Source organism: Etheostoma cragini, chromosome 21 (genome assembly GCF_013103735.1).
Source record: "Etheostoma cragini isolate CJK2018 chromosome 21, CSU_Ecrag_1.0, whole genome shotgun sequence".
Classification (NCBI taxonomy): domain Eukaryota; kingdom Metazoa; phylum Chordata; class Actinopteri; order Perciformes; family Percidae; genus Etheostoma; species Etheostoma cragini.
In genome coordinates, this window is record NC_048427.1 from 652355 (window position 1) to 677690 (window position 25336).

Below are 25336 nucleotides of genomic sequence, written 5' to 3' on the forward strand. Positions count from 1 at the left end.
AGCAACGCTCTTCATGCACTCTGCCTTTGGCCTGTAACCACTGTTAGTACATCACTTCTCACTTCTTTGTAAGATCCAAATTTTGGTTTTAAGACACATGCAAACTGTTCAGAGCAAGTCACAGGGCTGTAGCAAAGGCAGAGGGTACGGATCCTGTAATCAGCACTCGCCCTGAGGGGGCACTGGGACAAAAACACATGAATCAACAGACAAAAGAGAGCACCAGGAGCTTGACTTGGTACAAACAGAAGCTGAGACTGTAGCTCTGGTGCTGCCTCGTCTGAGGCTACATCTACACTGCGACGTTTTCATTTTTGAGACAAAAACTCCATCCACAGAAGAGTTTTAGCTCCAGTAGCAGAACTAATCTCCGTCCATACAAACACATCTGACAACAAATATCACATGACCACTCTCACACACACTGGGCATGTGCATGCCAGTGTAAACAGGAAGCAGATTGTATGACATCACTCTGGAAAATCATGGCTGTATTAGTTGAAAATGAAGGAAGTTCTCCAAAGGTCTCCGTTTGTGTCCAAACCAGTGAGCTTTCAAACCAAGACGGGGGAATCAGTGTTTCCAAATGTCTCCGCTTTAGGGGCTCGGAAACGCCGCAGTAGTGTGCACGTGAGGCTTAAACGTAGCAAACGACATTTGTTTTTAATCCAGAACGTAGTAGTGTAGATGTGGTTGTAAGTGGTCCTTGGTCCTCCAGACAGAGCAAACCCCCCCCCCTGCACCCTCTGCAACTTTCCACCAGCGCAGGCCTTGGGCTGGTTTCAGAAACATCTGGAACTGTTCTCCGTGGCAGCTCTGGGGGGGGGCATGGAGGGAGGGAGGAGGAAAAGATGGGGGGAAGGTACGGTCACGAAAAAATGCAGCAATCTTCCTCTGGAGAGGGAAGAGGAATGGGAAGTTCATCTGCAGTCTTTTCATGTGGTGGTGCCACCTGGTCTGTGGCATTTAAATCAGGGACGTTTTCAACACAACACTCTCACGCTCACGCTCATTTTTGTACTTTTTAAATGAGGTAGGACAAGGTTCAGTCACTTGTTCGACCTTCTGAAGTTCAACAGGTTCAATCTTGCAGAGAGCAACAACCTCCAAAAGGGGACTAAAGAAGTCAGATGAGCGCTTGAGTGACACAATGGATAGATAGCTCAGAGTGGAGGGAGAGAGGCAGGGGGAAGGGAGGAGACGAGAGGAGACGAGAGGTCCAGACAGATGCAGCCTTTCTGCCAGTTACTTCTCCAACAGCTGCTTCCTCTGTTGTTCCCACAGGGCCTCCAGGTGATCCGCCCTCTTCAGGGCCGCCTGTTGGAGGAGAGGGAGATATTCATACTCTACAATCATCTCTCCCAAACCGTTTTCTTATTAATCCCTCTTAATACCGAAAGACTTCATCGGGACCCTTACCTCATGCTGCTTCCGGAGGTTGTTGACAGTCTCTTCCTTCTTCAAGATGGCCGCCTTCACCCTGGCAAAACACAGAGAGAAGGACGATATTAAGTGTAAACATGGAAGAAGAATGTGAAGTGGATTTCACTTGCCATCTGAAAATAACAACACAGTGACTGAACTCGTTGTTCCCCCAGTGATTGACAGTCAACATGTTGGGCTGAGCAACACATCGGTATTATACCGACATCAATATATGAGGCTAGATATCGTCTTCGATTTTAAATATCGTGATATGTCAGAAGTGTTGTCTTTTCATGCATTTAAAGCCTGCTTTACAGTAAATTGGTGTCATTTTCGGATCTTCCCAGACTGTTCTAGCTGTTCTGTTATTTGCATTTACCCACTTAGTCGTTATATTCACATTATTGATGATTGTTATTTAAACTCTCATTGTGTTAATGTTTTGTAAAAGCACCAATAGCCAACCCCACAATATCGCTGCAATGTCCACATTAAGCTACCTGGTTAAAAACACTGCGATATTAGATTTTCTCCATCTCACCCAGCTCTAACCCACAGGGGGAGAAACATGTTTGCCAATAAAAATGAATGTTTTTTTAAGTACAGAGAACCTGTGTTCTGATTTCATATTAGTTGCTTTGTTGGTGCGTTGAGACACAAAAAAAACCACAAGGTCTAAAGTGGGATCTTCACTTTAACTCAAGTGTTTTCTTACCGTCTGTGGATAAGAAATGCATCTGCGTTCTCACTTTTTGTTCCACGTCTAGACAAGGGTTTTGGGGGTAAATCTGCGTACTTATGGTGATGCAAAAGTGTGTGAAATTCGATGTAGTATGCACGCCAGGCGACTAGGTGGTGGTATAAAGCACTGCAACACCCTTATTGGTTAATGTGGTGTTGTCTGGTAGTTTTTTGTACCTTCAACTGCAAATCAAATTTCCCCTCTAGGGACGATATAGATCTCTGAACTGAACCCAACTACAAAGACACGCAAAACTTATGGGGGCAATTTCATTTTTTTGTAAAAAATGTAAGATTTTCTTAAGGAAGGACTCCTAAGTCTTCCACAGACATAGGGAGAACCCTGGATGCCCAGAAGGGATATTCAGTTGTTCTAGTTGTCTCCCGAAGCCTTACCGTTGGTGGACTTCAGCCAGTTCCTCTTCCTTCTCCCGAGTGACTCTCTCCACCTCGAGCCGTAGCCTCGCTCGGACTTCTGACACCTCCACTTTCATCCTGCGGTTCTCCTCCTCCGTCAGCACCAGCCGGTCGGCAAACTCCTGCCGGATCACCTCGGCCAGGCTTCGGCGCTCCGTCACCAGCTTATCCCTGGTCTGGAAAGGGGGAAAACGACATGGACTCTGTGTGATTCCATTTGCTGCGTACATTTAGATGAATGCTGCTCACTGACTGCTACACAGAGGAGAAGAGTAGCAGAAAGGTAAGAAGAAGCTTAATGTGAGGTAGGGGTGGAGAAAAACAATCAAAAATCCTATGTATCGGGATATCTTTGCGCCGATTTTTATAATAGATTATTTCACTCTAGAATCAATATTTTATACATTTTTATTTGTACCAATGATTCACCTAATTATTTTCTGTTTATACGCTACAGGCAACTACATATCTGTAGCAGAAAATCCACGTTATGCTGTTCCTTACAAATAAATGTCAGACTGACGTGTGATATGTATTCTTCTTAGAAAACTATCAGTTTTTAGAAATGTCTCCTGATATAATGTGATATAAGTGTTTATTCAACTTGTGTTTGTGTTAAATAAGGAAGAGTAAATCACAATACTCAATACTATCATATCGCAATAAATGAAAATCGCAATAAAAATCCAATCGACACCCATGTATGGAGATAGAATCAAATCGGGTCAAAAGCATATTGTCTCAGTCCTAATGTGGGCCTTCAGAAGAAAGATAAAAGAACGTGGGGCTTGAGTTTTTTTATTATAAATGGTCGATATGTTTGCTCCTTACCTGTGTGATGTCTTCCGTCTCCTGTTCTTTCTGTCGGAGCAGGGCCTGGAGTCTAATCAGCTCTCCCTCCATCTCCATCTGCTGCTTCCTCAACTCCTGTTGTTTCTCCACAGCCGTCCTCTCGGAGCGCTCCAGCTCCCTCAGCTCCGTCTCGTATTTGTCCCTCACACGCTTCACCCTGTGAACGGTGTCAAGTAACGGCTGGTGTTAGAGCCCGACCGATAAAGGATGTTTAAGGCAGATACCAATACGAGCAATTGGTTATTTAAAAATCTTATATGCCAATATATAGTGCAGGGAAATATGATCCGCCGTGAGCACAAGTATTTCATTTTGAAAATTAACCAGATGTTTTGCTTGATTTTGTTTCTTTGCTCAACTTCCTGTCCCGCATAATTTGCTGTGTGCTGAATTGCTGCGGAGCTCCCTGACGTCTGGCAAAAACAGAAGCTCAGCGTATCAGCTCCGAGACGGAGTCAGAACGCAGTCAGAGAAAATACACACATTGACTTTAATGGAAACCTATTGGCTCAGCTGCCGTTCCACAGTGGAAATCAGGGGTCAGGAAGTAGAGCCGTTGTCTACCAATTGGCAGGTTGGTGGTTCAAATGACCATTTATAGTGTAACGCTGTAAACTGGGAGCTACATTCTCTTTCTTGTATTGTGTTAAATAAGCATTAGAACTAGGTGCAACTGGCCTGAACACACACACACAGACACACATACACACCTGTTTTCAGCTGCCCTCTCACACTCCTCTTTGTCCTTGCTGGTCTCCTCCTCCAGTGTCCAGATGGCGAGCTCAATCTCTTTGTCGCGTTCTTGCCGCAGCTCTTCTTTCAGTTCGCGCTCGCGACTCAGCAGCCACGCTTCCTGTGGACACACAAACCACATGCTGTCTGTCCTGGCTGCTTCGGACCTCAAAACAAACCACACCCAGGTTCAAATAAACCCGTCATTTGCTTATTAACGGCGTCACTGATGTGTTCCTGTTTTCGTAGACCGGCAGCATAGATGAATGCGAGCATATCAACACACCTCTTTTCTCTTGTAGTTTTCCTCCCACGTCTGCTTTTCGATGTCCAGACGTTCTTGTAACGCCTTCATCTCCACCTGGTCACGCAAACAACACTTTAGTTTCACTGTAGTCCTGATAACTGCCTTAGATCTGTCTGATGGATGCTAATAGCGAGCAGGGCTGGGTATCAATAAAAACTTGTTAAGACCCACACCGCGACTTCAACACAGGTTCTTGAGCGGTACGTTTTCGATACCAATTTCATAAAATCTCTGTTAACCCAAAAAATAAATGATGAAATTACAGTGCTAACCTTTAGTTCTAGCTCCTTTGCACTGATGTGACGCCTCTCAAAATACTAATACACACACAGGTGAGCCCCGTTGCAGTTGTGTAACTCTACAGCCAACAACAAACATGTATAGATCTTGGTAAAAGCGTGCTGAATGCGACTCACTGACGCTGATGAGAGTCACTCCTTAGGTAGTGGAATTTAGTATTGAATGAAAAGGCACTTTTTGATACTACTTTTGATAGTTTGAAGGGAATTTGGTCTGTGCTTAAAAATAGTTAAAAAGTTAATTAAGTTCAGTAACAATAGCTAGCTTGCAAGTATTATGTTAACTAATGTTAGCTGGCGCCATATGCAACATTCAACACCCAATCACAAACACTCTTAGGTCTTGGTAGAAGGCTGCTGCGTGCTTATTGGCTAACTGACGCTGATTCAATGTACTCAGGTGTTAGAATTTGGTATTGAATAACAAAGGCATTTTTCAACACTCTAGATACTTTAGAGGCAATTCAGTCGGTGATTCCGTTGAAGTTCGGTACCCGGCCCTGATAGAGTATAGAGTTCTCCTGTACTGTTTGTGCGTGTCACCTGGTGTCTCCTCTCCTGTTCCTCTCTGGTCTTGTCCAGCTCGTCTCTGAGAGCTCGTCCAGCCAGAGAGCTGTTGTCCTCCAGCTGTCTCCGCAGATCCTCCAGCTCAGCACGCTGCCTGCCAGACAAACACAAACAAGAGCCTTACACAGTATCTCTACATTAATCATCAAGTACAGCTGATTCATTCAGGAGTTTTTGGTCAAAGTGCAAATGGAAAATGATTCTTTGAAACATTATTGTTGCAGGTAGGAAATACATATAGTCAGTTTGCTGCTTACAGGAAGCGTCATCAATGTGGGCTAATATTATTGGGGTTCAACTACTGTATGCATGTAAATACACTGCTGGGCTCAACATTAAGGCTTGACCGGGACAAGTGGATTCTTTGTAAGGCAAGTGGGAGAAGGAGAAATGTATTACTATTAAAAATGTATTAATTTATCATAAATTTATTCTGAAGACTATAACGATGACCAACCACTGGACCATTTTGGGGAAACATTCTCTTGTGCAACAAACAACTCTGGTTTATGACTTCCTATTTTGACCTTTGACCCTACCTCGCAGCCAGCTGAGCCAGCCTCTCCTTCTCATCGGCCACCTCCTTGTAGAGTCGCCTTCTCTGCTGCTGCAGGGACAGCTCCTCCTCCTGAAGCTGCTTTTCATATCTGACACACACACACACACACACACACACACACACACACACACACACACACACACACACACACACACAAACACAAACATAATCAATGTATTGTTATTAGGAGAAATGTTCCAATGATATTTTTTTCCTTCTATATACCGTTTCCGACACCTGAACTTGCGTAACGGCCAACAATGAACTCCACAAAACTTCCTTTTACCACATTGGTCCGAATATAAGACAACCCTTTTTCAAGACTAATTTTTGGAATAAGGTATGCCTACCTCTGCTTGGCTAGTTCCCTCTCTCTCTGACATTGCTCGTCCTTCTCCCTCTCCAGCTGTAAGCGGAGCTCCTCACACTGGCGGACGTAGCGCTGGGCCGCGCGGTCGTCTGCCTGCAACAGCTCCGCCTCGTGGAGCGTCCGCAGCTTTTTCAGCTCCTGTTTGTGCTTGGAAATCAGCTTCTGGATCTCTGGCTCCAGGCCTGAGGGAGGGGGAGGAACAGTTCAGGTTCTGTGGCTGCTGCAAGATGTTTACGGCTTACCGGATAAACCTCTCCTGGGGAAAACACGGGATGATTCATGTTTTTGAAATACCATAGTAATAGTAGTCCAGTAATTCTGGAGAGTCATGAGTCAGATTACTGTAAGGCAGTTTTATTTTTAGGGCTAAATATCGGTGTCAACAGAAGTAAATAGACCTTAACTGTCCCTAAGTGAAGAAATACAAACAAATGTGGGTTCTCAAACACACACTTCATTAGGACTGGCTGATGACAGTCTGTGACCTTTCATGGAATCAGCAGATCACACGCAGGGTATAGTGGAAGAAAGAGCTGCAACGTATGGTTACTTTTTTATTGTCAGTTAGTTGTCTGGTGTTTAAAATGTCAGAAAATTGTAAAAAAAAATATGGATCAGTGTTTCCCAAAGCTCAAGACGACGTCCTCAAATGTCTTGTTTTGTTCATAACTCAAAAAATATTCAGTTTACTGTCACAAAGGAAAGAAGAAACTACAAACATGTTCACATTTAACAAGCTGGAATCAGAGAATTTTCAAACAGAGTTTCAAAGTATTTAATCAATTAATCTATGCAGCTCTAGTGGAAGAACATTGTAAGTTTTTGCAAACAAAGCTACGTCTTTGTTCCCGCTGCCCTTAACAAGCCGGAAAATGCAACAGCCAGAACGAATAAATCAATGAATTTAAAATACTTTACTTACTTGCTGCACAATATATCTATAAACTACAAATGGGACTCTTTCTTTTTTGTGCTGCCTTTCATTTTCAAATCAATGTTCATATATTCAATCAAAAAATGTTGGAATTGATTACCTTTAATTTGTTTTAAGTTCTACAAGTAGTTGCTGTATTCTAGAAGAATACTGAAAGTAGAAGAAATGCAGAACAGAGCAGCCCAATAAACCACTCTTTCATAATAGACACAAAGCAGTATGCATCTTTGAGTTTGATATGAGAAGAGCCGAGTCCTTTCAGAGCCAATGTGATCCCTGAAAAAAAGCTGAAGTTATGCCAAATTCTTGCTAAAGGATACCTGACACCCGCACAGTGAATGAAAATAAAAGTGTACTTGGGAGCTGACAGGTAAAAAGTAGAATTACACAGCATTACATTAGACACATTTGCTTATGTATGCCCTGATCTTTACAGAGCATTAGTAAAGAGGATTTAATCTCACATTTCCGAGCTCTGTCTACAGTACCTTTGACAGTGATCTCTTTGATCTTCTTGGTTTTCTCGTCAATCCATTTCTCCCGGCGGATCTTCTCCGTGGCACTCATAAGCTCTTTTAACTTCTTGATTTCCTGTAGAGGGAAGGAGGGGGGATTATGGTCGTGGTCTGGTGTCAGAGTGAAGTGATAGAAATGTGACTTATTCAAGTCAAGGGAGGTACTTTGACAACCATTTAGCAACTCAAGAGGTACACATGTTACAGGATCGAGATAAAAGGAAAAGGGGAGTCCAAACTAATTCTGGGCAAGGCAATAAAACTCATAACATCAATGTAAGCTTTATGTCTAAATCTAGAGATCATTGAGAAAAGACTAGGAAACTCACATGCAGACAGCCTGTTCAACAGCAGTTGTGAGGGACAGACAAATGAAAGGAAAAAGGAATGGCAGAATGAGATGATGAGATGAGATGATCGTGCCAAGGATGACTGGGTTAGAGGAGAAAAAAAAAAGTTACCTCACACAAGGGACCCAGAATTTGCCACACCTAAAAGCCAGGAAAAAACAGATATAAAGACAAGGACAGTGAATAAGGAGTGATTGAGAGGAAGACGAAGAGACGGGGAAAACAGAGAAAAGACAGTTAACAACGGCAGCACTGCAAGAAAGCAAGTATTACAACGAGATCACACAAGACGCGAAGCAGAAAAGTGGAAGTTGTTTGCAGAGACAACTTAGAGCTACACATGCAAATTCTTTAATAAAATATCTTAACTGAAACATGGAATATAATTGTGACTTGGCTTTGTCAGCTGGTGTCTCACCATTTCATGTTGCTCCTGCATTTGTGCGATCTTCTTGGTGTACTTTTGGTCCACCTGCTTCAGTTCTCCCACCACTCCTTCACAGCGCTCATTTAAACTCTTCTTATCATTGATCAGCTGAAGAAAAGACAGAACATACTTGAGACCACGAGGAAAGACAGAAGCATGTAAGGTCATGCTCACACAAAAAAAGTGTTGACTAGAAAACGACATAATACAATATTATATAAAACAAAGCGGCCGAGCGATCTAGAGAATGAACAGCGAGAGGGAGTGGTTCCCTGAACAGTCGGTCATATCACATGACTCGCTGTGCTTCCACACTAGCACAGGTCTATCTAGTATTTATCGGCACGTACTCCAGTTTTTGTTGTTGTTATGGAAATGACAGGTCAGCTGTTGAAAAGGTGCTTGCCGTAGGGTCAAGGGTTGAACTTTCTCAACTTCAAAATGACACTGAGCTGCAGAAAAAAACTTCATCGTTGGCGTTTAGGAAAAAGAGGACATTTCTGAAAACACTGAGTCTTTAGGATTATAATGCAGGAAACACAGTGAAGTGCCCTGAATAGCCATGAAGCACTGCTATTTTCACTTCGGCGCCCATGTTATCTAATCTGCACCGGCAGTGCGTAGGCTCTGTCGTGCAAAACAGACGCTGGCAGTTTCATTAAAAGACGCCAAGCGTGGACATGGGCCAAGAAAGGTTTGAAGCAGCTGGGAGTAGATTGTGTTTGTACACCAACCTGATCAATGAATGTGAGGTGTCTCTGGATGGTGGCTTCAAACTGTTCCTTCTGGAGCTGGAAGTTTCTGTTCAGCTCCTTCTCGGTCTCCTTCACGTGTCTCACCGTGAGCTCCCTCTGCTGGGCCTGGTGGACGGGGGAGGAGAGAAAGGTGTTGTCATCTCCAGCAGCTTATAAGACCAGAGTCATTTACATTAAATGTGTGTGCATTTCCCCCCACCAGTGCGCTCTGCAGCATGTTGACTGTGCGTTTTTTCTCCTCCAGCTCCATCTTGATCCTCATCATGGAGCCAGTGATTTCGGCGGCGGTGGCAGACGCCTGCTCGACACCAACCAGCTCCTCCTCCGACAACACAGCCTGAGAACACACAGGGGCCATTCAACACATGTGAATGTTTTGGCATTTGGTTTTCAATCAGGAAATGCCACAACAACAGGATTAACATAATCTGAAAATGGACAGACGCTGACCTCTCTGTGAGACCCTGAAGTAACCGAGCGTGGTCTCTCCTGTTCAGACTTCTCCATCTCATCCAGGAAGCTCATGATGCTCTGCAGCTTGGCCTCGGAGAGCAGGGCGCCCCCATCTGGCAGGGCCGGATGGTGACTTAGCTGGCCGTGACGCTCCAGGTTGTCAGTGGTCAGAGAGGTGGAGTCTCCGTCCTTTAGCGGGGCGCAATGGAGATGCAGGACAGTGACGTCATAATCACAATTATATTGGTCAACATTGAAACCACGATCGTTGAACACGATTACTCATTGACTTCTGGAAAGATGTTTGAAAACAGCAAAATAGGTAAACAAATCAACAGCGAAAACACCTTGAACAGTAACATTCCCCTTATTCCTTTTCCTGTTTGGACCGTTAGTATTTGATTACACAAGACAAAATAAGAATTTACCTGCTAAACGTAATGTGAAAAATAATCACACACAATTATTTTGCACCGCCCTATCACTGAATTAACAAAGTGTCTTTCTGGTCAAAGAAATACAAAACAAGTCTACTACATAACTAGGAAAGTAAGCCTTTAGGTCAGAGGTCTTTATTGTTTTTTAGGCCAAGGAAAGAGAGACTGAGAAGGGATCCCCTACTACATGCTTTGTAAAATTAAGCTGCATATGAAACTGGGCCTATAATAATGTGTAAGTCAACCAAAAACCCCCTAAACTACTAGCCAGTAAGTCTTTAATCATGTTATTATAATCACAATCCCAAATATGAGATGTATTTTTGCTAATGTTGGATTCATGTTTATGTATATTTTCTGACATAACCCCTGCAATAAGTCTGAGGCCACCCTAAGGGTCCCGGACCCCCTTTGTAGATCCCTGCTTTAGGGTGACATGCCGCGTTGCTTTGAGGAAGTCTCACCTCATCTATCCAGGCGTATTTCTCTTTGCTGTAGCACTTTGGCTCCGACAGCCTCTCCGGCTCCTCCTCTAACAGCTTCAGGGTGTCCAGCAGCTCGTTGAGGGTGGTTTTGGACTGAGCCCTGCTGGACAACGCTCCCTGCCGCTGGTCCTCCACACTCACAGACCTCTGCAGGATCTCCTAGAGCACAGAGACAACAAACAGGCTTGGAATGGGACCAAATCAAAGAACTGCCTCAGCATTTTCGCACTGGCAGATGGATCAGTAACTTTTTCCACATTAAAAGTGCAGTTGGACATTTGTTGTTATTTACCTGGGAACACTGGGAACCTCTGCAATTGGACAAAGCTGGCGAAACAGCTCTGAAGCTGGACAGCTCACCCAACTCAGCCACAATATTCAAATTGGAGTCTGTGGAAACATGTAAAGGCTCCGGTTATTACAGGGTTCTCTAACATACGTTAGTTCCCACTTTCCTTGTCTTGACAGGTCACCTTTTTATTTTTTAGAGACGTTACCTCCTTGCTGACCACATTCAACAGGTAAGGCTGGATACCGAAATGCGTTGAAGTGATGATTTTAGTCTTATTCTTTTTGCTCACTATATTTTTCAAGTTATGCTACCTTAGGCTCCATTAGGCTCACCTGTGTTTTTAGCTTTCACGTCTGTGGGCGACATCGGGCTGTTGTTGCTCGGTGAGGCAGGACCTTTGCTCAGAGAAATCTTGGGTGGTATCTTGCGTCCTACCACACCTGTCTGCCTTGAGCTTTCCGGCTCCACCTCAGCTGCATGCTGTGCCTCTGCAACCTGCTGGGCTCTTTTCTGCTGCAGCCCCTGCAACACACCACCAGAGGGAGACATTAGTCAATCAACAGTTGTGAAGCCAACTCAGTGTGCTAAGATTGAATGATTACTATAAAGACATTGTTTTAAGGCTCAGTATGATTGTTCAGACAGGGAAACAGCAATCCAGCAATTTTCCGCAGGGTAGTGCGGTGTGGGAGTGTCACAAACGTCACATCTGTGTGATGTTCTGTTGTGTTCTTTAACCCCCAAATATAGCACAGGCAGTACATTGGTTAAAACACAGACGTACGGCCAAACATTACATTTATCTGCTGTAATCATTGACGACACTGTCATTTTCTGTCTGTCTACAACACTGTGAAGAACAGTCCTTACATGAAGCCGTTTTTTAGCTTTGGTATAACAATCTCTCCTGTTTTTCCACACTTCCAGCAAAAATGTTTCTTCTTCTCCCAGTATGGTCTCTCTCTAAACACATATTTAAGGCTGTGTGACTCCCTGTGGTCTGTACATGGAAAAAAACACAGATGTTTGTATAGACAAAACTGCTCTCATCCCAGCCGACCGTGTTGAACTTTCAGTTCGTAGGCGCACAGTAGGCGTGTAATTAAAAAAATTACGAGGTGCACAACCAAGCACCGCGACAGCTTGCAGAGCGCGGGGAACACAGCGGCTACCATAAGCCTAGCTTAACCCTGAATTAGGGATTACAACGAACAACTGACCTCAGACGTGTTCACCTGGGTGGCAGCTAGGCGGGCCAGACGAGCTTTCTCTTTACGAATGATTTTCCTGTCGTTCTGCGGATGCTGCTGCTCCGGGCAGATGTCTACCTCCGCTCTGTCCTCCTGATCCTGCACAGGAAATACAGAGATGATTCGTCAAAAACTCAAGAGAAAGGGAGAGATGGAGAAAGAAGGATGTGGAGGGTTAAGATGTGAAGATATGGAGTTATTTACCTGGGAACACTGAGAGCCTCTGTGATTGGACGAAGCTGGGGAAATGGCTCTGAAGCTCAGCTCAGCAAAGTCGGCCACAACATTCAAATTGGAGTCTGAGGAAAAACATAACGAATCCAATCACTTATTAAAGAATCCTTTTCCATTATCCATTTTCCAAATTTCAGTTCTTTGGCAACGGAACGAGGATATAATGATGTTTTGGTCGTTCAGTATGGCTTCTGATGGCAAGTACGAGTGCACTTAGTTTCAATAATACTAGCTATTACCACAACCCGATATCACAAGAACTATAAGGAGAATAGACTCTACACCAAAGTGAATTCATTTCTCTACAGTAGTTTTGGGTGATTCCCAGATCTTTGCCCAGAAATAATTTCTAAAACACAGACCTGTGTTCTTAGCTTTCACGTCTGTGGGCGACATCGGGCTGTTGTTGCTCGGTGACGCTGGACTTTTGTTGCTCAAAGAAAGCTTTGGCTGCTTCTTCCGTCCAGCCACACCTGTCTGCCTCGAGCTCTCCAGCTCCACCTCAGCTGCATGCTGCACCTCGGCAACCCGCCGGGCTCTTTTCTGCTGCAGCTCCTGCAACACACCACCAGAGGGAGACACAGGATAATGTTAAAGGCCATCATGACACAGGGCATGGTCTCCCCCAGAAAAGTTGTCTTGTCCGGTGGTAACTGGTAGATGCTAGACCGGATCCGCTAGACGTGTTAGCGTCACAGGACGTGCATCATGGGTGCGCCTTATTTTGCCTCTGATTGGCTTACCCTGGAATCCTTACCCTACAATTCTGAGTCAGGTCAACCCTGTAACTGTAGTTTAAAAAGCATCTTAAAATCATTTGGCTGAGCGGGCGCCCATATATAGAGGTTTACTCCTCGACGCAGCGGGCGATGGTTCGACTCCGACCTCCGAAATTATAATTCAGTGGCTTAAGCCTGGAGAGGGGGCAAGTTATGCCCGGTGGGCCACCAGGCTTGTAAAACACTGGAGGAAACCCTGCAGGGACAGCATCCACAAAGAGGATTGATTCCAATGTTTAAATCACGTTAGAATTTGTGCTACATGTCACGGGTTGAGGGTCACAGAGCACAAATAGTGTCAAATGCATGATCTAATAACGTAGATGTGATTCCAAATGTAGTGTCACTATGTCACAGTAAACAGTCTTATCTTAGCTCAAGCATCCACTCTACTTTTAGTTTTAGCTTGAAAGGAGTTGTCTCCGTTAGTCAGTGTGATTCTGCCATTGAAGAATCTCCACTTGGAAACTGGAACTTTTTGAAAGAAAACCATTGTAACATACTAGGGACCTATTTTTATGTACCAGGCAAGATGTGAAAAGATGCTTTTAAATTGCCTTATGTGAAGAATAGGATGCAATATTTTTGGAGCTTAACACATATATTACATATTATGTTAAACACAGGTGTCTAGTAACCTAATGGGGGATGGTCCAAATGTTTGGCATGACACGGAAATAAAAATAAATGAAATAATGAATGAAGGATTCAAAGTCGGGCTATCTCAGAGTCTGCTGCATCAGTTTTTCTTTCAAACTGGACGTGCAATACTAAAACTGCTGGAGGTAAATGTACTGTATTTCTATAGCGCTTTTCTAAATCAGAGGTAACGCACCTGGATGGCAGCCAGGCGGGCCAAGCGAGCTTTCTCCTCACGAATCCGTTTCCTGTCTTCCTCCTTTTTCTGCTGCGGCTCCAGGCGACCGTCCTCCTCTGTTCTCTCCTCCCACTCCTGAAAGAGAAAGACGTAGATAGTGTTAACACTAGCGATGGAAAGAGATGAAAAAAACAGTTAAAGCATGGAGAATAAAAAAGGTAGGAGCGAAACGGCCTGAGGATGAAATGGATACCTTTCTTTTGCTGGCAAGGATGCGTTTGAGCGCTGCCTGGTTAGTGTGCTGTCTCTGGGCATGGTGTCTGTACCAGCGCTGGATGGTGACTGCAGCCTGGTTCACCTGCTGAATAAACCTTCACATACACAAAGGACTATGAGTCACACCACAATTGACAGAAGACCATTACCATCAATTAAAGAGGAGACACTAAGTAGAAGCTCTGGAAACTAGGGCTGTCAAAATATTGCAATATTCGTTCTAAAAAAACCACAGAGGTGGGACTAAAACTACTTGTGTAATGTTAATATTAGTCCCATTTCTCCGTCTCTCGTGCAATGCAGATGGGAGAGTCTTTTACTTTCTTATGATATTTAAATATACATTTTCATATTTGTTTTTTACTATTTTAATATATATTACAATCTAGCCTAGACAGCCCCAGTGGAAACTGTGGGTCTAACCTCTCGGCCTCCTCCTCAGTGACCTCCCTCCTTCGAGACAGGACCGGGCTGCCGCGCTGGGCCGACACCGGAGACCTGTTGTTTGAGGTGGAGGAAGCTGAAGAGAAGTTCTTCTGGGACTTGGTCAGCGAGCTGTTGTCTTGTGACACCTCGTCGTTTGCTGTGGCCTTCAGGATGTTGCTGAAAGCAAAATAGAATTTAGGAATTATGAGAAACCTCACACGCGGTCTCTTAGAAATTGAGAGTTTGACTGAATCCATGCCAATATTGCCAGATAGTGATAGTTTGTCTTTGAGCCAACATTCAGTAAAGGTTTGTCTACTTTCCTTAGGCCAGTAACAGCACTTTGACAAAAAAACTTCTGATTATGATCAGAATAATGTATAAAGCTGACACAGTCAGTTACCACAAACAACCAGCATAGCAGTACTTATAAGCTATATATAAGCTGTATTAACTCCCCTGAATGTGTTCATTTTCAGGACATACTTAAACGATGGCCTCTGGTTGGAGCTCTTTGGCGTAAGTGGTTTCTCAGAGTAGTTGTTGTGTAAGATGGTGGTGACAGAGTTCCCCACTGCTCCCTTGTTGCTCCTGGGAAAAACAAAAAGACAATGACACACTCCAGGAGACAGTGCTGTCGTGTGTTAGAGCCAAATACTGAGAATGCCACGGCCACCAATTTTTCACTTTTTCACCTACCTTTCAAGGCATTACAGTAACTGATACTGTACATGCTTTGTAACAGGGTCTTACCATATTACAAAGTCAGACGATTCACACAGTTTGCATGGGTGAGAAAGTGTGTGGGTGGAATTCCTGAGAGTAGTATCAGCTGCCATTACCAACAGGTATGAAACACGAGAAGCAGCTAGAAATCCAGAATGCAGCCGTGCAAGGAGTCACGGGACAGATGTAAGGCTTGTCCATGCTCTACCTGGACTATTGTGTGTGTGTGTGTGTGTGTGTGTGTGTGTGTGTGTGTGCATGCATGGGTGTTGCACAATATATCGTTTTCTTATCGTCATTGCAATCTACACATTGCAAAAGGCTGCAACATATCGTGATAGACACTCAGAAGAAAACGGCACTATAAAATGTAACTCATTCTTTTTTTTAGTGGTGCCTTAATATTCAATTCAATGGTCAATCTGAGCAGCCGATCTCAGTAGACTTTGATATCGTGATTGCAATATTAAACAACGATATCGTACTTTTCCTCAAATCGTGCCGTCCTCTAGTGAGTATGTGTGTGTGTGTGTGAGAGAGAGTGAGAGCATGAGTGTGTGCGTCAGGGACGCTGCCCACCTGTTGTTGGCAGTGAAGGTGGCAGCCAGAGCGATGCCGGGCTCTCTTTTCTTCAGGCCGGTGGGAGTGTCCGCGCTGCCAGTGCTGCGGGGGCTCGAGTGCACGGGGAAGACTCTGGGCTGATCGTCCTAAAAACAAGAAACATAACCGCTTTACACCATGAACTACTGTCAAATTAGACACCCACCATCTTTTTAACGTTTGGAAAAGAGGAAACACTTTAGTAAAACTGTCTTTAATATGGGCTATGCATTTTAGGCTAGCTACTTAGCATAGATCTTATAATGATCCAGGGCCTCAACTAATAATTATTTTCATCAGCGATTAATCTGCAATTAATCGATTGGCCTATAAAATGTCAGAAAACAGGGAAAAATGTCCATCCCAATTTCAAAGTCCAAGTAATATTTTGTTTTGTCAGTCCCAAACCAAAATAAATTCAGTTAAATATGATATAAAACAGAAAAGAGCAGAACATCTTCATAATTGAAAGGCTGAAAACAGCATTTTCCGCCAATTTTGCATAAGAAATTACTTAAAAGATCAACTAAATAATCTGTGATTATGTTTCTGTCAATCAATTAGTCGATTAGTCAACTAGTTTATGTCTATGTATGACTCTTTTATCCAAGGCAATTTCCACATCAAATATTTGTGGAAATACAACCTTTTCTGATTCTGACTCTCCAGGGAACAAATGTCAAGAGTGTGAGTGACGACACATACCAGGATGTTCCACGTGGTTCTGTCTGGCGAGGCTTTGCTGAGGCTGGCCAGTTTCTTGCGTCCATCTGAGCTGCTGTCAAACAGGGCCAGGTAGTCCTCACTCGGTTCCCGACTGGGAAACGCACACAAGCCAGACACCGTTTAAGCCTCATCTATACATCTTCGTTAAATCTACCGCCGAATAAACTTCGGGTAGAAGTGAACTTCGGTCATCGGTTACACTGGTAATCGAGATCGGCCATGAAAAAAACGGTATCGGTTGATCCTTGTAACAGACAAGGCACAATATCACTAACATACAGTACAGTTCTATTTAGAGTATGTATATATTTTGTGTATATATTAGTGTGTATATTTTTAGTTTTGGTTGTTTTGTGTGTAAGCACAGTGTGAGCAACAATGCTCCGAAGAAAAAATCCTCGTATGCGTCCTCATACCTGGCGAACAAAGCTGATTCTGATTCTGATGTTGGTGGACATGCACAGAAACACATTGCTGGGACAGTAACAAGCAACAGAAGATTTCCCCAACTATACAATAGTGAAACAGACAATCACACATGCAGAGCACAAAAAACAATCAGGCAGAGCAGGAGAGACACGATGGCAGCAAGTTTTGGGGCCTTAATTAATGTTGAAAGAAAATAAAACAAGCTATATGCATGTATGGATACCACATGCCATTTAGGTGACTGACTGACTTCAAAAGGATGTTGTGATAGCCCTGAGCCATGAGTATTGTTTTACAAATGTGACCCTCTATGTGGAGGTAAAAGCACATTCTGGGTTCAATTTTCACACAACAAGGGCCTTGCGGTGCCCATACACGATAAAGCAACTTGACACAAAGCAGGAACCTCGAGTCATGGCTGTTAGTGACAGCTTTTGGGATTGAATAGTTGTAACGACAGCTGCAGAAACGGGACTCATCCCTTTCTTTTCTACCCCCCAAGTACTGGAATTTAGTCTGTAGCAGCTGACCGTCTGCTATGGGGAACTCCATTACAGATTCCATGTGAATGTGTGCAGGCATATGTTGATCCCCTTGGCCTGTCATTCGTCCTCCATATAGCCTTACACACCAGCACCTCCATCATGAGGCTGTAGAGTGACCTCTTGTCTGGCCTTGCCTCCTCTGGTATCTGTGCTGGTGTGTATGTGTGTGTGTGTGTGTGTGTGTGTGTGTGGGTGGGTGAAGCCAGCTGGCTCAATGAAAAGCAATCGGACAACACAAATCTAGGCAGCACATTCCTCTACTTTTTGCTTTACAAGAGTGGTGCACGCAGGGGAGGAACCAGTGGAGAGGGGTGGTGAGTGACTCAATGACAGCCCTGAAAGACACAGAGACTTGGAGGGGGTGTTGGGGGTATTTCGAAAGTCTTTAAATTTAAAGCCCTTTGGCTCTGCATCCTCAGAGGCAGAGCAGGGAGGGGGGGCTGCCGGCAGCTGCCGCACAATAGAACCAGAGCGTGCACACACGCACACTTCTCCTTTCACTGGCTCCTGATGGAGGGGGGTAACCTGACCCCAAAGGTCCAGGCCCTCCCCCTCTAACCTGGGACAAAGCAAGTCCCCGCCACCCCACGACCCCTAGCAACAGTCCCCCAGCTTCCCTCCACTCTTTATCATGCAGGAGCTGGCGCGCAACAATTCCCATTGTCTGGACTGCTGGAGCTTCAGGGCTGCCAGCTGTTGCTCACTGCAGAGAGGCGCTCTGGTTTAAAGAGCACAGACTCCACGCAGGAGGGCTGAGCTACAGGGACTGGCCCTGCTTTCAACACTGTCTGACACGCATTATCTGAAATGCACACATTCTTTTCTGTCATTTCCAAAAACACGTCCTATGTGCGTTGCCGTAAAGGTCACATGACGAGCGAACTGACAACCTAAGAGCAAGTTTTGCCCGAGGCTTTGCAGAGTATCATGTTGTACTTTGTGCAGTTTAGTGTGTCAATGTCAAGGATAAGGAAGGAGGGAGGATATTTGGCCGGGAGAAATAAGAAGGGATACAGATTTTCACTCAGTTATTTCTGGTCGACATGCAAATGTGTGACAAACACAGAGTCCTCCTGGGTTTGTTCAAGACTTATGTGAACATATCTGAAGGAGGATTTTGGGGCCCTCCCCTTAAAGATAAATGTTTAGTTTTTTTAATAAAAAAGAAGAATGCTTCTTGCCGTAGCCTTGTGCTACAGCCTTGACCTCAACCTGCACATGGGATTGGTCCCTTGGCTGTCTGTGCGCCTGTGTGTGTGTGTGTGTATGTGTGTGTGTGTGTCTGTTTCTGCATGTATTGTTTTGTCTCCCTCCTTCTCAGCTTTCTTCCCTGTTTTTTGGCTCTGAGACGCGTTCCATGTCTCAGTGAATTGTTTGTAATTTTTTGTATCTTTAAAATAAGTATTGATCACAAAAATCAATCACTTCTTTATAGACCACCACTTCAAACCATATCTGTCTAAAATGTTAGAAAAAGTGAGCAGATAATACATAAATAACACTTGAAAAGCTTAAAGACAAAACTTGACCAACTACACACTTTAGATCCGATAAAAGTATTTTGGTTAGTTTTGATGCTCTCGTTGATTTACATTCATTTAGTTTAGGAGGTGCCTAAAAACGGCTTAGGTGCTGCATATAAGCCTTATAATGGTGAGGGGAAACCCTGCAAGGATGGACAATACCAAAATACTATAATACCAGTGTTAGAACATCAGCAGGTGTGTATGCATGTGTGTGTTTGTACCTGAAACTGATGTTGGCCTGCTGATTAACCTGAGTGGTGCTGTTGGAGCGCCTCAGGTTCTTGATGGAGCGGGAGCTACCAGAGCTGACATCACTCTGTGGATTTAAAGCATGTGTTGATGAATTAGAAGATCACAGCGTTTACCCTGGCTTTGTCGACGATGTAGTTACACATACATGGTGGAGGGTTTAGGGCTCCTACATTAAGAAAATGTAATGTTTTTAAATTTAAAAAAAATGCAATTTGACATCATTTTGGACCGTTATTACCACCCGATCTGTGTCTAAAACTATGAAAAAGCTAGAGGAGGTAATAAATAAATAACCTTCAAAAAGCTTAAAGATTACAACTACAATCATTAGACCTGATGAAAGGCCTTTAGTTAGTTTTGATGATTTTACATTAAAGCTTAGGTGCTGCCCAAAACAGCATGGGTGCTGCACCCGACCCCTTATAAGGGCAGGGGGAACCCTGCAGCACACACTCAGTATTAAGGAGAATTCTGAATCTACTTTAAAGACAGTTCAGATTTGCTCTTTTTTGATCAGATTTGATCTGATGTTATAACTCAGCAGCTCGATCCTGTTGCCGGTACAAAAGTACACACTCGGCCATGCCCAGTTACTCACCAGGGTGTTGCGTTTTCCTCGGCTGTCGCTGGCCACGGAAACCGACACAGACCGAGAGAAGTACTTCCCAGGCGAGGCACTGCTGGGTCTTCTGGACATGGAGAGCTGGGAGCCTGACAGGCTGAGGTCCAAGGCATCGCCCGGGACGCCCGTTGGGATGGATGAAGGGCTACGTGTCGCATGCATCCTCTGAAAACCTGGAATATAGCAACGTAGGCTTGGATGTAAGACACAATAGGGCGCACATTTCATTTGCGTGAGAATTCAGTTTAAAACAACCACAACAGCAGAGGAAGGAACAGCTGAACAGAGGTTGACTGAACGGGTTTTTCTCTGGCTGATGCAGATCTTTAGAAATCAGCCGATAGCCAATAAACGCTGCCGATTTATTTTGGACGATATTTGGCCGATATGTGCTGGTTTTTAAACCTCTATTGAAAAGATAAAATGTAACACTAATAAACTTAATTTAAACTTAAATTTCTCAACAAAAACATTGCTTGACCACTTCACCAATCTGCAATATATTAAATAAACAAAAATTTACTTTTCAATGATGAAATAAAGTTCAGTGCACTTAGCATTTATCAAACGTCTGAGAACACAAATCTGCAAACTTTCATAAATACAATAAATTACCAATTTTACCAATAGTAGCGGCATTTCTTTGTTTTAGGTCTGAACAAAATTTCCAAAACCAAACACAAAAAAATCTTCACTTCTCCCCTGAATAAATTAAAAAATGAATAAATTATAAAAAAAAAAAAAAAAAAGTCTGATGCCGATTATGTAAAACATGCCCAAAATCTGCCAATTAATCAGCCGACCTCTATTAAAAACCACCCTCATACAACCTGACTGTTTGGTCTCCACGGTAACCAACAAAAAAACCACAGACTCCTTTTACTACAGCTGGGATAGACTGACCAAACCGGTAGAGCGAGCTGAAATCAAAGTACAATCGAGTGTCTAACTGTTCATCACGTGGGCTAAGAACCAGGCCGGGTACGTGGTCAGGCTTTTACCAAAATCTTTCAAAGCTTGTGATTGGCTGTAACGTTATATCACTACGCAGGTGTGTGTGTGTGTGTGTGTGTGTGTGTGTGTGTGTGTGTGTTGTTGTGTGTTGATAGGCTTGACGGAGCTAGTAACGGAGCTAGAAAAGAAATAATAATATTGTAACATGTATATGTGTTGTGGTAATGTTGGTAATTTTTTGTTAAAGGGCCAGTGTGTAACGTGTTTAGTTGTGAATTATCAAAATTTGTGTTTTTCATGAATATTTACCACCACCATCAATCATAATTATTCCTCCTGGCTTGAAAGTTTACGTTTTCCCGGGGGTAGACTCTCCATGGTCATGCCCTATCTTGAAATAGGTTAGCCGGCGAGGGACAAACAGGACGTCCTGCTCCGCCTTCAGCGGTTTCGCTGTCACATGATCAACTCATAGATGATGCTAATCTGCTAACGGGTGTCGTCGCTTCCCGGCCCTGCAGGTTAGAAAAAGGAGACACGGAGGACCACGCGTATTCAAAATCCAAATTTCAGGAACAGGAGTCTTCTTCTTCTTCTTCTTCTTCTTCTTCTTCTTCTTCTTCTTCTTCTTATTCGCCCAGAAAAACAAAAAAAAGGAGATTGAAAAGAGCAAGAGAGCGGCTTTTTGAAGCGTGAAGGCTTCCTTATAGCTGTGATACGTACTTTGAACTGCGTGGTGCGAGAGACTTGATAGCCATACATGATCTCAACGCTAGATGGGAGAAAGTCCTACATAATGGACCTTTAAAATGGATTTTATAGAATTGGTATCCAAAAAAGTGTTGCTCAGGAACTGGTATGGAACGTGTATTGGTACCGATATTGAAAGATACCGATATACCGATATTGGTAACACCAGTTATTATACTTTTGCTAACAGGTGCTTGTACACCTTTAGTTTTGACATAATATTTAAGTGCAACTCGCTGACATTTCTGGTCTCTGACATAATGATGCATCACCAAATTCATAACATTTCAGGTTTTCTGATATTGTTTTTACGAAAGTCCATTTCCTCCAATGTGATGGGAAACAGAGACCCTGTAAGTCATTATTATAAGAAACCTTCTTAAAATCCTAACTTCTCATAATAATGACTTAGTGTCTCGTTATTTTGAGAAGGTTTCCAATGATTATTCATTATGGTGTCTTACGTGACATTTTCCAACACACTGGCAGAAATGGGCTTCCATATCCTTTAATGTTTCTAATATTTTAGAAGAAGGGAGCCATCGGAGTAAAGGAGAAGGCCCTGATGAGAGATTTGTTTATTTGTTTATTTGTTCATTTCAAAGGATCCCCATTAGCTGACGCCAAGACGACAGCTAATCTTCCTGGGGTCCAAACAATACATCCAAAAGACAATAAATACAACCAAAATTACTCACAAACATATATATAAATTCACAAACAAAACTGACAATGCAAAAAGTATTAACACACTAAATATAATAAAGAATAATATAGCACATGATACAACCTCCCTCAACAAATCCAGACAATATTATGATATCGAAAACAAATGTAATCTAAGACTTTTTTTAAACCAGTTTTGCCCTTGTTGTCCCGAATCCAGACTGGAAGATTGTTCCAATAAACACCTGACCTCTAAAACCCAGTCCTCTTCATCCAGTCAGATTTAGGTAGTGGTAAAGAGATCTGTCGACTATTCACCCCTCTTGTAAAATGTGAATGCATATCTGAGCAATAAGTTATATTATCATAAAGAAATTTAGGAATCCCAGCATTAATAATCCCATTAAAATATACTAACCTATTAACAGATAGTCTATGCTTGACCTCCAACCAAGCAAGACGTTCATGCATCTCTGCAACCCTAGTTCTCGAAGAACAACCAAGAACCAGTCTTGCAGTCTTATTTTGGGCAACTTGTAGTTTTTTTAACTGACTGCTTGATGCCGCAGACCATACAACAGAACAATAATCCAAATGACACAAAACCAATGACAAACAACACGCCTAAACAGCTGTAATTTTAAAAACCGTGCACATTTACGTATGGCTTTTAGAGTTATTATCCCTTAACTAAATCATATTAAGGTTTCCAAGTTGTGTGTGCAAGGTCGAAATGCAATTGCAGGCTAGTAAATGCACTGGTTCTTTTAAAGTTCGCGTGGTATACTGGGCCAGTAAACCGAGTCGGAAGCGAACCGAGCCCCCGTTTCCAAGCTGACCCGAGTTAAAACGAGCTGTCATACCGTGCCAAACCAACCGGACTACCCGAGTAAAAACGCTCCAGCGTCCGGTACCCACACAGCTCAGGTGTGAAAGCAGCCTTCCAGCAACCGTCATTAAACCGTTACTAACGGTCCATGTAACCTTAGTAACGTCGCCTTGTTAACGACCGGTGCGGATAGTCCCCAAACAGATGAAAATAGTGATGTTTAGCAACGTAACAGCATTCAAATACGACACCGTTAGTTTACTCTTTTTAAGCTAAATCACCGCCTCGTTTCAGCAGTGACACTAGGCTAATATTAGCGCTTATGACGTTAGTTGGAAAGGACTAAAAAACGGCAAGTTTTAAGATGAAGTCCGGTGAAAGCAAGCAGCTAGCTAACTTAACAGTTAACGTCTTTAACGGCTCTACCACTAACCCGAGAAATGGTTGCTGAGCGTGCAAGGTAACATTAACTACTCACTTCAGAAGCTGGGTGGCACCATTGCTGATAAGTTCGCGTTCACGGTGGTGTTTTCATTCCCAACGCAATGCTCCTGAGACGCAGCGAAAGCACTCCGTTGACTCAGTGGACAAATACGGGGAACTAACGCGAACCGTCATCTCTGTGGTAACAACACACGTAATAACCGCCCCTCGACGGATGTGATTGGTGGAGAACAAACGTTGTTTATTTTTCCCGTGCATCTGATTGGCTGGGCGGAGCTGTCTTTCCACGGTGTGGATTGAACAGTGGTTTGGTTGACTTTGCAAAAGGAGGTGTGACTTGTGAAGACAAAAATTACATTTCCCAGTTTTGGGAAGATTCCTTCACATCTTTCTGTGATAAATATTTAGAAATATTTAGTGTTGGGATTGTTCTCACATCAAGAAATATGGCCAGACTTTAGCCCTAAAGGATGTTAAAATATCCGTGGAAACTCTCTAATTCGACTATAATTAATATGTTTTATATTTCGGTCTAGTGTGACATACCTTTGGTTCTTCTGTTATTATTTGTATACCATCTCCTGAATGCTGAATCTGTATTATGTGTTTAAATAAATTAAAAAAAAGGAAAATGAAAGCAAAAGTTTGGGTTCATTTTTTATTTTTTGTTCCCTGACTCCTCATTAACATGAACATGGAATGAATAAAGATAGTCCCGATTTAAATGCATGTGTTGCACTACCCCGCCACTTTAAGACATCTCCAAATAAACTGAAATACTTAATCAGATCGTGTCTTATCATATGGGATTAATTAATCACAGACATTCAACAATATTGAATATATTTCTAACATACAGACTAATACACAGATATGTACTGAATACTAATATAAGTATTAGTATGTCTTATGTATCTTATGTATCTAACATAAGATTAGATTTAATGTCCTATCATGTGGAATTAAATAATCAAAGACATTTATCATTCCTAATAAGCAGACTCAAACAGAATCTGCTGATGTTTTTTGTAATCCAGAATGAAAACTTGCACTATTTGGCTGAGAGTTTTTTTTAGATGTGTCAACATTAACTTTAATTGATATAAGTTTTATTGTAATTTGTTTAAAATCTGCAGATTGTGCGTCTGTAGATTCCCCGTGGCCCTGGTAATGTAACAACAGCAACACACAGAAACATCAGAAAAAGATCAGAAACAAGTCTGTAGTGGGCACCTGGGTATATATAGAGGTTTTCCCCTCGCCACAGAGGGCGCATGTTCGACTCCGACCTGTGGCCCTTTGCTGCATGTCATTACCCGCCCCCCCTCTCTCTTTTCATGACTTTAGCTTTCTTAAATGGCCTAAAATGGCCACACAATTTAAGAAAAAGAAAGAAAGAAGTCTGTAGAAATCATTCATCTTCTTTTAAAGTGGACAGCGACCCTCCACACGTCGGCCCCGTGTCCCAGCGTGATGTCCTCTGGGAAAGACTCGAGGCCCAGCAGAACTGGAAGGCCTTTCTGCTCCAAGTGGGCCTCTAAGGTGGACTTGATGCTGAAGACAGCATG

General features: G+C 43.1%; 2 protein-coding genes across 6 annotated transcripts in view; both read right to left on the minus strand.

Annotated features, from left to right (window-relative positions):
- Positions 1–23989, minus strand: cep131 (centrosomal protein 131). 4 transcript variants are annotated; one of them, XM_034859983.1, is made up of 30 exons: positions 23803–23989; positions 20102–20298; positions 19473–19567; positions 16731–16842; positions 16005–16132; positions 15186–15290; positions 14697–14876; positions 14251–14368; positions 14016–14132; positions 12764–12956; positions 12372–12466; positions 12138–12266; positions 11250–11439; positions 10918–11015; positions 10605–10784; positions 9701–9892; positions 9450–9587; positions 9230–9355; positions 8487–8603; positions 8180–8209; positions 7692–7794; positions 6250–6451; positions 5880–5987; positions 5317–5434; positions 4454–4528; positions 4146–4288; positions 3415–3592; positions 2563–2759; positions 1420–1480; positions 1–1317 (listed from the first exon to the last, which is right to left on the minus strand). In XM_034859983.1, the coding sequence occupies exons 2-30, from the start codon at positions 20285–20287 to the stop codon at positions 1246–1248; spliced, it is 3786 nt and encodes a 1261-aa protein (XP_034715874.1). In that variant the 5' UTR covers positions 20288–20298; positions 23803–23989; the 3' UTR covers positions 1–1245. The 4 variants fall into 4 exon arrangements, with proteins under 4 accessions (XP_034715874.1, XP_034715875.1, XP_034715878.1 ...); XM_034859984.1 differs by lacking the exon at positions 8180–8209; XM_034859987.1 differs by lacking the exons at positions 12138–12266; positions 12372–12466; positions 12764–12956.
- Positions 23990–25068: 1079 nt separating this feature from the next.
- rnf213b (ring finger protein 213b) overlaps positions 25069–25336 on the minus strand; it is a 46655-nt gene continuing 46387 nt past the window's right edge. For both annotated transcript variants that reach the window (XM_034859982.1, XM_034859981.1), the window contains exon 64: positions 25069–25322. In XM_034859982.1, coding sequence (XP_034715873.1) covers positions 25184–25322 — 139 coding nt within the window. In that variant the 3' untranslated portion in view covers positions 25069–25183. The remainder of the gene's footprint in view (positions 25323–25336) is intronic.

Excerpts from the sequence above, each read along its gene's own strand:
- cep131 (XM_034859983.1), bottom strand. The coding sequence starts at position 20,287 with ATGCATGCGACACGTAGCCCTTCATCCATCCCAACGGGCGTCCCGGGC. Across the intron at positions 16,133-16,730 it reads GAACCACGTGGAACATCCTG|GACGATCAGCCCAGAGTCTT; the intron begins GTATGTGTCGTC and ends TCTTGTTTTTAG. Across the intron at positions 3,593-4,145 it reads GAGAGGGCAGCTGAAAACAG|GGTGAAGCGTGTGAGGGACA; the intron begins GTGTGTATGTGT and ends CACCGTTCACAG.